At 39.2% G+C, this 15,390-nt stretch overlaps 1 protein-coding gene across 1 annotated transcript in view; it reads left to right on the top strand.

The window, feature by feature from the left end:
* SUGCT (succinyl-CoA:glutarate-CoA transferase) overlaps positions 1 to 15,390 on the top strand; it is a 1,111,985-nt gene that overhangs the window by 156,457 nt on the left and 940,138 nt on the right. The window contains exon 5 of the mRNA XM_053715817.1: positions 9,738 to 9,788. Coding sequence (XP_053571792.1) covers positions 9,738 to 9,788 — 51 coding nt within the window. The remainder of the gene's footprint in view (positions 1 to 9,737; positions 9,789 to 15,390) is intronic.

The following is a 15,390-nucleotide window of genomic DNA, read 5'->3' on the forward strand; positions in this document are numbered from 1 at the left end:
GACATCAACACCCTATATCAGGTGTGCATAATTATTAGGCAACTTCCTTTCCTTTGGCAAAATGGGTCAAAAGAAGGACTTGACAGGCTCAGAAAAGTAAAAAATAGTGAGATATCTTGCAGAGGGATGCAGCACTCTTAAAATTGCAAAGCTTCTGAAGCGTGATCATCGAACAATCAAGCGTTTCATTCAAAATAGTCAACAGGGTCGCAAGAAGCGTGTGGAAAAACCAAGGCGCAAAATAACTGCCCATGAACTGAGAAAAGTCAAGCGTGCAGCTGCCAAGATGCCACTTGCCACCAGTTTGGCCATATTTCAGAGCTGCAACATCACTGGCCCAAAAGCCAAAAGGTATGCAATACTCAGAGACATGGCCAAGGTAAGAAAGGCTGAAAGACGACCACCACTGAACAAGACACACAAGCTGAAACGTCAAGACTGGGCCAAGAAATATCTCAAGACTGATTTTTCTAAGGTTTTATGGACTGATGAAATGAGAGTGAGTCTTGATGGGCCAGATGGATGGGCCCGTGGCTGGATTGGTAAAGGGCAGAGAGCTCCAGTCCGACTCAGACGCCAGCAAGGTGGAGGTGGAGTACTGGTTTGGGCTGGTATCATCAAAGATGAGCTTGTGGGGCCTTTTCGGGTTGAGGATGGAGTCAAGCTCAACTCCCAGTCCTACTGCCAGTTTCTGGAAGACACCTTCTTCAAGCAGTGGTACAGGAAGAAGTCTGCATCCTTCAAGAAAAACATGATTTTCATGCAGGACAATGCTCCATCACACGCGTCCAAGTACTCCACAGCGTGGCTGGCAAGAAAGGGTATAAAAGAAGAAAATCTAATGACATGGCCTCCTTGTTCACCTGATCTGAACCCCATTGAGAACCTGTGGTCCATCATCAAATGTGAGATTTACAAGGAGGGAAAACAGTACACCTCTCTGAACAGTGTCTGGGAGGCTGTGGTTGCTGCTGCACGCATTGTTGATGGTGAACAGATCAAAACACTGACAGAATCCATGGATGGCAGGCTTTTGAGTGTCCTTGCAAAGAAAGGTGGCTATATTGGTCACTGATTTGTTTTTGTTTTGTTTTTGAATGTCAGAAATGTATATTTGTGAATGTTGAGATGTTATATTGGTTTCACTGGTAAAAATAAATAATTGAAATGGGTATATATTTGTTTTTTGTTAAGTTGCTGTCACGACCTTATAATAATATCAAGTTGTTCTAGAGAATAAGAAAACTTCAAATTAGACCACAGCTGCTGAGATGTAATTTTATATTTATATGTGGCTTAGGATTATTTGGGAAGCACATAATTTACCTAGTAGGTAAAGTGGGTCCCAGGTATATTCCTAAGCAGTTGTTATAAGTTTCAGGAATGAGAAGGAAAGATGCTTATAACTGTCACCTGAGAGAATTCACAGAAATACAGCTAAGCTACTGCACTGAAACCAGCGTGGTAAAATGACAGAAGTTGAGAAGAAAGTTAATTAAGCTGAGGTACAATTACTAAGTATCAACTGAGAAATACTTGTGAAACTGATAGTTAACAAAGTTTCCCTTTTCGGATAAGCTGAGAAGAAAATACACTATAGTGCTTTACAAACAATTTAAGCAGTGGAATTGAGTTTAATACTTAAGTATGGATAGTTGCAGATATTTAGTATAGTTCGTAAACTTAAAGTAGGTTACCTTCAAAACAAGCCAGATGGTTATGTATCAGATTTAGGTATAACTCCTAATACCCAGTTAAGAGGTCCGGTAACGATGAGCAGAATGGCATTAGCCTGGATTGTCCGTTTCGTTGGCGTGTGACGTCACCGCGGATTGATCTAGTAGATCCGGCCGGAGTTGGAGTTGATATCGTAGATGCAGGAATTGCCGAATTGCGGCTAAGCGGTTTTAATGAATTAAAAGGTCAGGTTGGTTTGAGCTGTAACTCACATATAATATAACTATAGGTAATTTGAGGAGCGTGGAATTAAGGTGTACTTCAATACCAAGCAATTTGCTAAGAGACTGATAGACCTTTATAGGTAACAGGAAGTGGGTAGGACTGAAATTAAAGGGACAGCAGCTCAATGAACTGGTAAGCAAGTGAACGCTAAAGGGAATCCTGACAGAATCCCCCCTTCAAGGAGCAACTCTGGGGCTCAAGGACTGGGACGATCAGGATTCCTACGATGGAACAGTGCAACCAATCGAGGAGCAGAGATGTTGACAGCAGGCTCCCACGAATCATCATCCGGAGTATAATCCTTCCAACGGATGAGATATTGAAGAATTCCTTTATGGATTCGAGAGTCCAAGATAGATTGTACTTCGTATTCGATGTTAGGGTCCACAATAACCTCCGGAGAGATAGTAGCAGAAGAGGGATTCCTGAGAGCTTTATAAGGCTTTAATAGGGAAACATGAAAGGTGGGGTGCACCTTCATAGAATCGGGTAGTGTAAGACGAACAGCATTAGAGTTGACAATTTGAGCCACTGGAAAAGGTCCGATGAACAGAGGAGCGAATTTCCTAGAAGGGGTGTTAAGTCTAAGGTTTTTTGTAGATAACCAAACTAAATCTCCAACGGAGTATATCGGAGACGGAATTCTCTTCCTGTCATAGTAATACTTTTGGGTCTTCTTTGCATCGTCTATAGCAGCTTTGATAGTAGAGAAGTTAGATGTAATGAGAACGGAAAGATCAGATATAGTGGGTGATAAACTCTGATTGTCAGAGAGTAGTTGAAATCTGGGATGGTAACCGTAGTTCACATAAAATGGAGTTTGTTTGGTTGTGGAGTGAGTAGTGTTATTGAAGCAGAACTCTGCGTAAGGCAAATGTTTTGACCATTGTAATGGTTGCGAAGAGCAATAGATCCTAAGGAATTGCTCAAGCCACTGATTTGACCTTTCAGTCTGGCCATTGGTCTGAGGATGGTATGCTGAACTAAGCCTTTTATCAATGGAAAAAACCTTACAGAATTCGGTCCAGAGTTTGCTGGAGAACTGAGTTCCACGGTCAGTAAGGATAGTATTGGGAATACCATGATGTTTGAAAACATGAGAGATAAGAAGTTGAATGGTTTCAGATGCAGTAGGAAGTTTATGGTAAGGGATGAAGTGTGACATTTTGCTGAAGAGATCGACAACAACTAAGATGGTAGTGTTATTGTCGGATTTCGGAAGGTCAACGATAAAATCTAGAGCAATCTCTTGCCAAGGTTTGCTAGGAGTAGGTAACGGAATCAAAAGTCCATAAGGAGCATGTTTAGCTCTTTTGGAGATAGTACATTCTGTACAAGTAAGGACATATTCCTTAATGTCTTGATAAATTCCCGGCCACCAGTATGAACGTGAGATAAGTTCTTGTGTTTTTTTAACTCCTGGATGTCCAGCAAGTAAAGATTCATGGGAAGACTGAAGAACTAGTTGTCTTAATGTAGGAGGTACATAAATCTTGTTCTTGAAATAGTATAATCCATCAGTTTTCTTCTGGAGCTGGGAGATTGGTTTAGTGGAGTCCAGAGATTGTTCATGAATCAGACTGGAGTTGGTGTCAGTGACGAAAGAAACAAAGTTTTCCGCTGGGATGATATTATCCTTTGGTAAATTGAATCGAGTATGAGTAGGTAATCTAGACAGGGCATCTGCCTTGTGATTCTTCCCAGCTGGTCGGTATACAATCTGAAAATTAAACCTAGAAAAGAAAAGATTCCAGCGGACTTGTCTTGCGGAAAGTGTCCTTGTTGATTTAAGGTATTGGAGGTTCCTATGGTCCGTATATATGATAGTGGGAAATGAAGTACCCTCTAGGAGGTGACGCCAATGTTCCAATGACATCTTGATGGCAAGGAGCTCTTTGTCACCAATGGGATAATTTTGTTCTGAGCTGGATAAACAGCGAGAAAAAAAGGCTACAGGATGAAGAGGTTGGTTTATGCCTGAACGTTGGGATAAAACTGCACCCACAGCTACATCTGAAGCATCGACCTCCAAAGTGTAGGGTTGTTCAGGGTTAGGAAATCTCAGAATCGGTGCAGTAGTAAACCGGGTTTTTAACATATCAAAAGCTGATTGGGCTTCAGAATTCCATTTAAACGGTGTACCTGATTTGGTTAAATGAGTTAGAGGCTTTGTTATGTTCGAGAAGTTCTTTATGAACTTCCGATAGAAGTTAGCAAAGCCAAGAAATCTTTGTACCTCTTTCTTTGATTTAGGTGACGGCCACTCCTTAATTGCCTGAATTTTAGTTTGTTCCATGTAAATTCCATTAGATGTTATAACATAACCTAAAAAGGTTATACTCTGTGTGTTGAAAATACATTTCTCTGGTTTGGCGTAGAGGGAATTGCTTCTTAACCTAGAGAGTACCTGTCTTACATGTAAAATATGTTCAGAAAAGGTCTTTGAGTAAATGAGTATGTCATCCAGATAAATGACAAGGAAAACATCTAGAAAATCTCTGAAAAGATCGTTTATTAGATATTGGAAAGTGGCAGGGGCGTTACACAAACCGAATGGCATCACGGTGTATTCGTATAGACCATACCTAGTACGGAACGCCGTGAGCCATTCGTCACCACTTCTGACACGTATTAAATTGTAAGCCCCTCTAAGATCTAATTTGGTGAAGTATTTAGCCCCTTCTAGTCTTTCGATCAGTTCAGGGATAAGTGGTAAGGGGTACCGGTTCTTTATTGTAACTTTGTTAAGTTGTCTATAATCTACAATAGGCCTTAAGGAGCCATCCTTGTTTTTCACGAAAAATATACCCGCTCCTGCTGGAGAGGTGGAGGGGCGAATGAAACCCTTCCTTAAATTATCTTCTAGATAGGTCTTTAGATGTAAAAGCTCGGGTTTAGATAAAGGAAAAATATGACCGTATGGTATCTGTGCCCCTGGTACTAGCTCAATAGGACAGTCATACTTCCTGTGGGGTGGAAGGTTTTCAGATTCGGTTTTACTGAAAACATCTGCGAAATCCCTATACTGTTTAGGTAAAATTATCTCATCTTGTACAGGGGTGAAGTGCATGATATTAAGAGGAAAACATGTTGTACTGCAATATTCGGAAGGAAATTTAAGTGTCAAGTTTGTCCAGTTTATGTCAGGGTTGTGTAAAACTAACCAATTCAAACCTAGTATGACTGGAGAAGCAGGTGAAGCAATTACATCAAATGTAAGATATTCTCTATGTTGTTCAGGGGTAGATACTAGAATTGGTATTGTTTGAAACTCTACTGGACCTGAAGAGATGGGCCTTCCATCAATACCCTTTAATAAAACAGGAGACTTTTTCCGAATAAGCGGAATTTTATTGATAAATGTATAATCTTTATCAATGTAACAAGCTGTCGCTCCAGAGTCAATTATTGCGGGCACGTTGAGACGGTGTTGATCCCACTGAAAAGAGAGTGAAAGCTTACAGTATATCGTTCTTGTAACAGATGTATTACAGCAAATATTAAAAGTTGTGAACTCACCCTTGTTAGATCTCTGTAGTGCAGGACATTCTTTAACTGAGTGTTCATCTGATGCGCAATAGAGGCACAGATTATTTTCTCTGCGCCTAATCTTTTCTTGGGGACTTAACGGGCCTTTCAGGAAGCCAATTTCCATTGGTTCAGTGTTAGTTTTGTGAGAAGATGTGGCAGACGTACTACCAGAACCCTTTTTAGAGTATGTCTCTGGATATGTTCTTTCATGTTGTCTTTCCCTTAATCTTCTATCTATAGTAATACTGAGCTTCATTAACTCTTCTAATGTGGCAGGAATGTCAGTGCGGGAGAGTTCATCTTTAACAGGATCAGATAGACCCAGGCGGAACTGATTCCTTAAAGATAAATTATTCCATTCGGAATCTTTTGCCCACCTCTTGAAATCTGAAATGTAATCCTCAACTACCCTTTTCCTCTGTTTCAGAGCCCTAAGTGCTGTCTCTGCAGTCTGCTGTTTGAAAGGGTCTTCATATAATTGACCCATGGCCAATAGAAATTGATCCAATGAATTGAGTATATTTTCATTGGTCTCAAAGAAACTGTTTGCCCAGCTGCGTGGCTCCCCTCTAAGGAAAGAAATAATAGTTAGAACTCTGGTTCTATCATTGGGATAGGACTGGGGCTTTAACGTGAATAGCAAGAGACATGCATTTTTAAAGTCTCTGTAGTGTGCCCTGTCACCATAGAATTTTTCAGGGAGACTAACTTGAGGTTCAGGGGAATGTATTTTTGTCTCTAGGTAATCCTTTATATATGCTTTGAGTGCTACATTTTCTGCTTTTAATGTGTTAAGGCCATCAGCCAGTAAATCAACTTTCTGGTTTAAAGACTGTATTTCTGCGGTCATCTCAGCTGGATCCATATTAAAAAGGGCTTGGTATTCTGTCACGACCTTATAATAATATCAAGTTGTTCTAGAGAATAAGAAAACTTCAAATTAGACCACAGCTGCTGAGATGTAATTTTATATTTATATGTGGCTTAGGATTATTTGGGAAGCACATAATTTACCTAGTAAGTAAAGTGGGTCCCAGGTATATTCCTAAGCAGTTGTTATAAGTTTCAGGAATGAGAAGGAAAGATGCTTATAACTGTCACCTGAGAGAATTCACAGAAATACAGCTAAGCTACTGCACTGAAACCAGTGTGGTAAAATGACAGAAGTTGAGAAGAAAGTTAATTAAGCTGAGGTACAATTACTAAGTATCAACTGAGAAATACTTGTGAAACTGATAGTTAACAAAGTTTCCCTTTTCGGATAAGCTGAGAAGAAAATACACTATAGTGCTTTACAAACAATTTAAGCAGTGGAATTGAGTTTAATACTTAAGTATGGATAGTTGCAGATATTTAGTATAGTTCGTAAACTTAAAGTAGGTTACCTTCAAAACAAGCCAGATGGTTATGTATCAGATTTAGGTATAACTCCTAATACCCAGTTAAGAGGTCCGGTAACGATGAGCAGAATGGCATTAGCCTGGATTGTCCGTTTCGTTGGCGTGTGACGTCACCGCGGATTGATCTAGTAGATCCGGCCGGAGTTGGAGTTGATATCGTAGATGCAGGAATTGCCGAATTGCGGCTAAGCGGTTTTAATGAATTAAAAGGTCAGGTTGGTTTGAGCTGTAACTCACATATAATATAACTATAGGTAATTTGAGGAGCGTGGAATTAAGGTGTACTTCAATACCAAGCAATTTGCTAAGAGACTGATAGACCTTTATAGGTAACAGGAAGTGGGTAGGACTGAAATTAAAGGGACAGCAGCTCAATGAACTGGTAAGCAAGTGAACGCTAAAGGGAATCCTGACAGTTGCCTAATAATTATGCACAGTAATAGTCACCTGCACACACAGATATCCCCCTAAAATAGCTAAAACTAAAAACAAACTAAAAACTACTTCCAAAAATATTCAGCTTTGATATTAATGAGTTTTTTGGGTTCATTGAGAACATGGTTGTTGTTCAATAATAAAATTAATCCTCAAAAATACAACTTGCCTAATAATTCTGCACTCCCTGTACAGGGGCTACATAAAGCAAACAATAACTATAGATATGTGGGTCCTTCTCTGAGAGTTTATAAACTACATTTTTGGTTGAAAGGTGGACAATATTTCTTGATATTGAATAGCTTGATGGATGTCATTCAGATAATAGAGCTCATAGTATGATATCTTGCAATACCAGGAGAGCTGGTTAATTCAGTGTTCAGAAGATCAAGGCACTCCAGTTCTACCATAGGTAACATTTTTATTATTTGGAGAGTAGAAGAGAATGTACAAATGTTTATCCTTGAGATAAATACAAAAGATTCATATTTGCCTAGAATTAGATTTCAGATTTTGATATTAAAATCTCAGTTACTAAGATAGATACAAAGGACACTTTTTCAAGAATTGGAATCATTCCAAAATATATAGATGTGATCCAAATATCCCAAAGGGGCAGATGGTTTTTAAACTCTAAAAAATAAATTGTTTTTAAATAGTAATTTGAGTTTTTAGGAAAAAGTTATTAAATAGACAATGACATTATAATAATTAGACAGATTAATAGGGTATTGAAGGTCCTAAAGTTGTAGATCGCTAAAAGGTACATTAAACACTCTAAGAAGGTAATATAAAATAATAAATCATATATAGAAAAAAGCCTACAATATACTTTCATTATTTATTTTGTCCCCTTTTACTGTAATTCCATTCTGAAATTGTGAGCTTTTCAGATCTTGTTAGAATTGGAAGTTCAGAACACTGTTAAATTCCATACAGCCATTGGCTGCACACTCTAGTGACCTATTTATAACTGTCCCTAATTGGCCACAGAAGAGAAGGTAACCTTAATTTCAACATGGCAACTCCCATTATTTTATAGACACTAAAACTTTACAATTATTTTGTCAATATTAAAACAGCTAATGAAACTTTAAAAAATTCATCTACATGTTATTCTCAGACTAATCTTTTCTTTGAATGCATCATTCTATCTAGCATTTATTTAATGTTGAATGCCCCTTTAAATAAAGAAGAAACAAGAATGTATATTGACTAAAGATTTTAAAGAACATAGGTAAGGCCAAATAGATTTTTATATTATGGATCTATGAAGAGTAAAAAGATGGGAAATAATGATATTTTGAATAAAAATGATATAATATATAATAAATATATTATATAGAAATGTTAAAAGACTTGTTTATAACTCCCCTTTAAATGTTATTTTGAAAGCATTGTTCTAATCAGTTATTTTGAAGGAAATTAAAATGTAGGATGGTGAGCTTGAATTTTGTCTTTTCCTAAAGTTATTATTTTAATAATGAATTAATATTTTTGAATGCACACTGCATTTTTATACAAATATTTTTAAGCAATTTATATTATTTGTAAAAGGGCAATATTGACTCATTTCCACTATAGTTTGAATTTGCACACATTTATTTTTTTATTTTATTGATTTGAGAACAATTTCAATTAACAGTAGAGCTACAAATTAAAGGGACATTGTACATTAGATTTTTCTTTTCTTAAAATTTTTGTAGATGATCCATTTATATTGCCCATCTGGTAGTATTTTTATAAAAAAAATATAGTTTTGCTTATTTTTTTAAAAACATTGTGCTGATTTTCGGACTCCTAACCAAGCCCCACAGGGACAAATGTATACAGACTCCTGCTTATATCATCTGTCTTTTCATATGCAGGGAAGGGGGGAGGTGGGGAGTGTCTGCACTTTTTGTTTACTTAGCCCCTTTCACTGGGTGTCCCAGGCTTACCTCATCAACAGAGCTAAACTGAGAGCTTATAAGTAAGTTTTTAAAAGGTTTTATATTGGATTTTTATGTCAGCATCTGTGCATATTATTCTTTAGTGTCTATTACATGCAGTTATATAAAAATTGGTGTATACTGTCCCTTTAAGTAAGACAAAACACCGGAGCTGCTATACTTTTTTTGTGTGTAGAAATTGTAATTGATTGTAAAGGAGCCCTTATTGTCCCTATACATTTAATAATAATATAAAAATGACATTATACTTTCAAAAATACAAAACAGTGCACATTAAAGAGCTATTAATTCAATATTCAAATATACAAATAAATCACTTATTAAACATTTACCTGTAAAATTGCTTATGCAAAGGAGGCTACAACATTTATGTATCTTTCTCTTCAGTTCTAATTTCAATTGCCATTTCATGTTAATGATGAGATGCAAACTAATGGAATACTTCTGTCTCTCACAGAGTATAGCTGTCAATATGAAAGATCCAAATGGGACCAAAATTATTCAAGAGGTATGTATAATATATTTATAAAATAAAAATTCAGTCATATTTGTATCATTTGTACTTTATATTGCAAGAGAATTGATAGATCTTCCATTTAAAAGTGGAAAAACAAACTATTTTAATGTTAAAGGAAAAGTGAACTTTACAATTATCTGCATGCATCATAATACAGTCATTTACAATTTACTGCTTATTTCTGAGTGACTGTAGGAGCACATTATGCAGTGGGGCAAAAAAGTATTTAGTCAGCCACCAATTGTGCAAGTTCTCCAGCATACTTCAGACGGGCCCAGACATGTACTGGCTTAAGCAGCGATGGCCAGCAAAGTGTAAATATATATGAATATATACATATTTATTTGTGCTAAAATGTGTAAATACACATATTAACACATACATATATATGTATATAAGCATATACATATATATATATATATATTTACTAGGCACACACAGTCCCCATAGACTGCTATGTAAAGGCACTTTTCAGTGCAGTTTTTTTCTAACACCTCACATCCCCTAACTTTTGCTTTGTGCAGTTAAGCTAATTTTTTTTTTTAAATAATAAACAACCTTACACTTAAATTTTGGGACAATTGGGGCACATTTAGAACATTTTGACTGCTAATTGCCACTTGTAATGGCTGGTTATTTATTGTGCTACCGTAAACTGGTGAATTTGCCCGTTTACAGGCACGCAATAAATTAGCTCTCCACTTGTAATCCAGCCCTGTATTGGGTGCTCAATGGTAGTTTAAAAAGGGTTTCTCATGACTTAAAATTTCTTTGAACACTTTGATTGCCCTGCAGTCATTTTTAATTTTACTGTCTCTTTAGTTGCAAATCAGAAATGCTTACAGTGTATCTTTTATAACCAACGCTATGATAGGAGGTTTTTTTTTATTATAAAATTGATATTCCATTTAATCATTAATCAACCCTTTAATTTCATATAAATTTATATTGGATATAAAGAAGCTATACAAAAGAATCCCAATGCAAATTAGCAGTGTCCAAGTTTGCCAAGCATTGGTCTATTCAAAATATTCTGTTAAAACACCATTTTTAAATAAGTAAAGGGACAGTCTAGTTAAAATTAAACTATCATGATTCAGATAGCGCAAGCAATTTTACAACTTTCCAACTGACTTTTAGCATCAAATTTGCTTTGTTCTTTTGGTATTCTTTTTTGAAAGCTAAACACAGGTAGGCTCAAACTGATTTCTAAACCGTTGAAGGCCACCTCCTTATCTCAGTGATTTTTGACAGTTTTTCACAGTTAGACAGTGCTAGTTCATGTGTGCATATTGATATAGAGGGGGGAAAGAGAGAGAGAGCAAAAGAGAGGGGGAGAGAGAGCAAAAGAGAGGGGGAGAAAGAAAAAGAGAGGGGGAGAGAGGGCAAAAGAAAGAGGGAGAGAGAGCAAAAGAGAGAGGGAGAGAGCGCAAAGGAGAGGGAGAGAGAGAGCAAAAGAGAGGGGGGGGGAGAGAGAGCAAAAGAGAGGGGGGGAGAGAGAGAGCAAAAGAGAGGGGGGAGAGAGAGAGCAAAAGAGAGGGGGAGAGAGAGAGCAAAAAAAAAGGGAGAGAGAGAGAGAGCGAAAAAGAGGGAGGGGAGAGAGAGAGCAAAAGAGAGAGGGATAGAGCGCAAAAGAGGGGGCAGAGAGAGAGCAAAAGAGAGGGGGAGAGAGAGAGCAAAAAGATGGGGGAGAGAGAGCAAAAGAGGGGAGAGAGAGCAAAAGAGAGGGGGGAGAGATCGCAAAAGAAAGGGGGGAGAGAGCGCAAAAGAGAGGGGGAGAAATAGAGCGCAAAAGAGAGGGGGGAGAGAGAGCCCAAAAGAAAGGGGGGAGAGAGAGTGCATAAGAGAGGGGGGAGAGAGAGTGGAAAAGAGAGGGGGGAGAGAGAGAAAGCAAAAGAGAGGGGAGAGAGAGCAAAATAGAGGGGAGAGAGCAAAAGAGAGGGGGAGAGAGAGAGAAAGCAAAAGAGAGGGGGAGAGAGAGAGAGGAAAAAAGAGGGGGAGAGAGAGAGCAAAAGAGAGGGGGAGAGAGAGCAAATAAGAAGGGGAGAGAGATAGAAAGAGAGGGGGAAAGAGCAAAAGAGAGGGGAGAGAGAGAGCTAAAGAGAGGAGGGGAGAGAGAGAGAGAGCAAAAGAGGTGGTGAGAGATAAAAATAGAGGGGGGAAGAGAGAGAGCAAAAGACAGGGGGAGAAAGAAAAAGAGAGGGGGGAGAGAGAGAGAAAAAGAGAAGGGGGAGAGAGAAAAAGAGAGGAGGGAGAGAGAGCAAAAGAGAGGGAGGAGAGAGAGCAAAAGAGAGGGGGAGAGAGAGCAAAAGAGAGGGGGGGAGAGAGCAAAAGAGGGGGAGAGAGAGAGAGCAAAAGAGAGGGGAGAGAGAGCAAAAGAGAGGGGAGAGAGAGCAAAATGGAGGGGAAAGAGCAAAAGAGAGGGAAGAGAGAGCAAAAGAGAGGGGGTGAGAGCGCGCAAAAGAGAAGGGGAGATTGAAAAATAGAGGGGGGAAAGAGAGAGAGCAAAAGAGAGGGGGAGAGAGAGCAAAAGAGAGGGGGAGAAAGAAAAAGAGAGGGGGAGAGAGAGCAAAAGAGAGGGGGGAGAGAGAGAGCAAAAGAGAGGGGGGAGAGAGAGAGCAAAAGAGAGGGGGAGAGAGAGCAAAAGAGAGGGGAGAGAGAGAGAGCAAAAAAAAGGGGCAGAGAGAGAGCAAAAAAGAGGGGGGAGAGAGAGAGCAAAAGAGAGAGGAGGAAGAGCTCAAAAGAGAGAGGAGGAAGAGCAAAAGAGAAGGGGGAGAGAGAGAGCAAAAGAGAGGGGGGAGAGAGAGAGCAAAAAAGAGGGGGGGAGAGAGAGAGCAAAAGAGAGAGGGAGAGAGAGCAAAAGAGAGAGGGAGAGAGAGCAAAAGAGGGGGAGAGACAGAGCAAAAGAGAGGGGGGAGAGAGAGAGAGAGCAAAAGAGAGGGGGAGAGAGAGCGCAAAATAAAGGAGGGAGAGAGTGCAAAAGAGAGGAGGAGAAATAGAGCACAAAAGAGAGGTGGGGAGAGAGAGCCCAAAAGAGATGGGGGAGAGAGAGACCAAAAGAGACGGGGGAGAGAGAGTGCAAAAGAGAGGGGGGAGAGAGTGCAAAAGAGAGGAGAGAGAGAGCACAGAAGAGAGGGGGGAGAGAGAAAGCAAAAGAGAGGGGAAAGAGCAAAAGAGCGGGGGGAGAAAGAGAGTAAAAGAGAGGGGGGAGAGAGAGCAAAAGGGAGGTGGAGCAAGAGAGAGCAAAAAAGAGGGGGAGAGAGAAAGCTAAAGAGAGGGGGGGAGAGAGAACAAGGGGTGGGACCGCTGTACTGCAAAAAATGGCCGTGTGAACTAGTATCTTATAATTTGCTATGAAAAATATATATAAAATATGATGAAAAAATTGAAATAAAAACATAGTTTTTCTAACTTTGACCCCCAAAATCTGTTACACATCTACAACCACCAAAAAACACCCATGCCAAATAGTTTCTAAATGTTGTCTTGAGTTTAGAAATACCCAATGTTTATATGTTCTTTGCTTTTTTTGCAAGTTATAGGGCAATAAGTACAAGTAGCACTTTGCACTTTCCAAACCATTTTTTTTTCTTCAAAATTAGCAATAGTTACATTGGAACACTGATATCTGTCAGGAATCCCTGAATAACCCTTTACATGTTTATATTTTATTTAGTAGACAACCCAAAGTATTGATCTAGGCCCATTTTGCTATATTTCATGCCACCATTTCACCGCCAAATGCGATCAAATAAAAAAAATCGTTAACTTTTTTAATAACTTTTTCACAAACTTTCGGTTTCTCACGGAAATTATTTACAAACAACTTGTGCAATTATGGCACAAATGGTTGTAAATGCTTCTCTGGGATCCCCTTTGTTCAGAAAAAGCAGACATATAGTATATGGCTTTGGCATTGCTTTTTGGTAACTAGAAGGCCGCTAAATGCCCCTGCGCACCACACTTGTATTATGCACAGCAGTGAAGAGGTTAATTAGGTAGCATGTAGGGAGCATAAAAATAATAAGTTTTTTTTTTTTTAATTATATATTTTCTACGGTGTAGTATCCCCCCTAACCACCCTGAGCCCCCAAACAGCTCCCACGCACATCCACACACTGCTGGCCGGAAGTTCGCCAGCAATGGGCCGCCCACTCGCCTCCCTGCAATGGCTCCCACCCACCAACGATCGGCACCATCGCTGGCTGATGCAGAGAGGGCCACAGAGCGACTTTCTCTGCATCGGTGTGTGAAAAAAGGTATTGCAGTGATGCCTCAATATTGAGGCATCACAGCAATACCTTGTAAGTGGATGGAAACGATCAGGATCGCTTCCACCGCTTGAAACCCCTGACGACATACAGGGTATGTCGCTGGTCATTAACAACCATTTTTTGTAGGATGTACCCTGTATGTCGTCGGTCGTTAAAGGAACACTGAACCCAAATTTTTTCTTTCGGGATTCAGGTAGAGCATGCTATTTCTCTTGTTAAGTGTAGTCAGTCCACGGGTCATCCATTACTTATGGAATATATCTCTTCCTAACAGGAAGCTGCAAGAGGATCACCCAGCAGAGCTGCTACATAGCTCCTCCCCTCACATGTCATATTCAGTCATTCTCTTGCAGCCTAACTAGATAGGTCGCTGTGAGAGGTCTGTGGTGTTTTTTAACTTAGTTTATTTCTACAATCAAAAGTTTGTTATTTTAAATGGCACCGGAGTGTGCTGTTTATTCTCAGGCAGCATTAGAAGAAGAATCTGCCTGCGTTTTCTATGATCTTAGCAGACGTTACTAAGATCCACTGGCTGTTCTCATCTGAGGAGTGAGGTAACTTCAGAGAAGAGGAATAGCATGCAGGGCCCCCCTGCAAATGAGGTATGTGCAGTAATTATTTTTCTGAGGAATGGAATTGACTGAGAAAATACTGCTGATACCAATGTAAAGTAAGTTCAGCCTTAAATGCAGTGATAGCGACTGGTATTAGGCTGATGAGTGTGTGTACACTGAATGTATTTTTCTAAGGAATGGAATTGACTCTGAAAATACTGTTAATACTGAAATAATGTATGAGCCTTAACTGCAGTAAAAGCGACTGGTAGCAGGCTTATTAATAACAATTCATAACTTTTCAAATGTATGTTTAAAACGTTTACTGGCATGTTAATCGTTTTTTGTGAGGTACTTGGTGATAAAACTTATTGGGGCACGATTTTTACCACATGGCCATCTTTGTTTTCTGCATAGAAACAGTTTTCTGAGCTTCCCCACTGTTGTAATATGAGTGGGAGGGGCCTATTTTAGCGCTTTTTTGCGCAGTAAAAATTCAGTCACAATCTGTCTACTTCATCCTCCATGATCCAGATCGTCTCTAGAGAGCTCAGGGGTCTTCAAAATTCATTTTGAGGGAGGTAATCAGTCACAGCAGACCTGTGACAGTGTGTTTTGACTGTGAGAAAAACGTTAATTATTAAATTGTTAATCCGTTTTTGGGTATTAAGGGGTTAATCATCCATTTGCTGGTGGGTGCAATCCTTTGCTAACTTAATACATTTACTGTGAAAAATTGGTTGCTATAACTATTTTGGTTCATTG

This window comes from Bombina bombina, chromosome 5 (genome assembly GCF_027579735.1).
Source record: "Bombina bombina isolate aBomBom1 chromosome 5, aBomBom1.pri, whole genome shotgun sequence".
In the NCBI taxonomy this organism is placed as follows: Eukaryota; Metazoa; Chordata; class Amphibia; order Anura; family Bombinatoridae; genus Bombina; species Bombina bombina.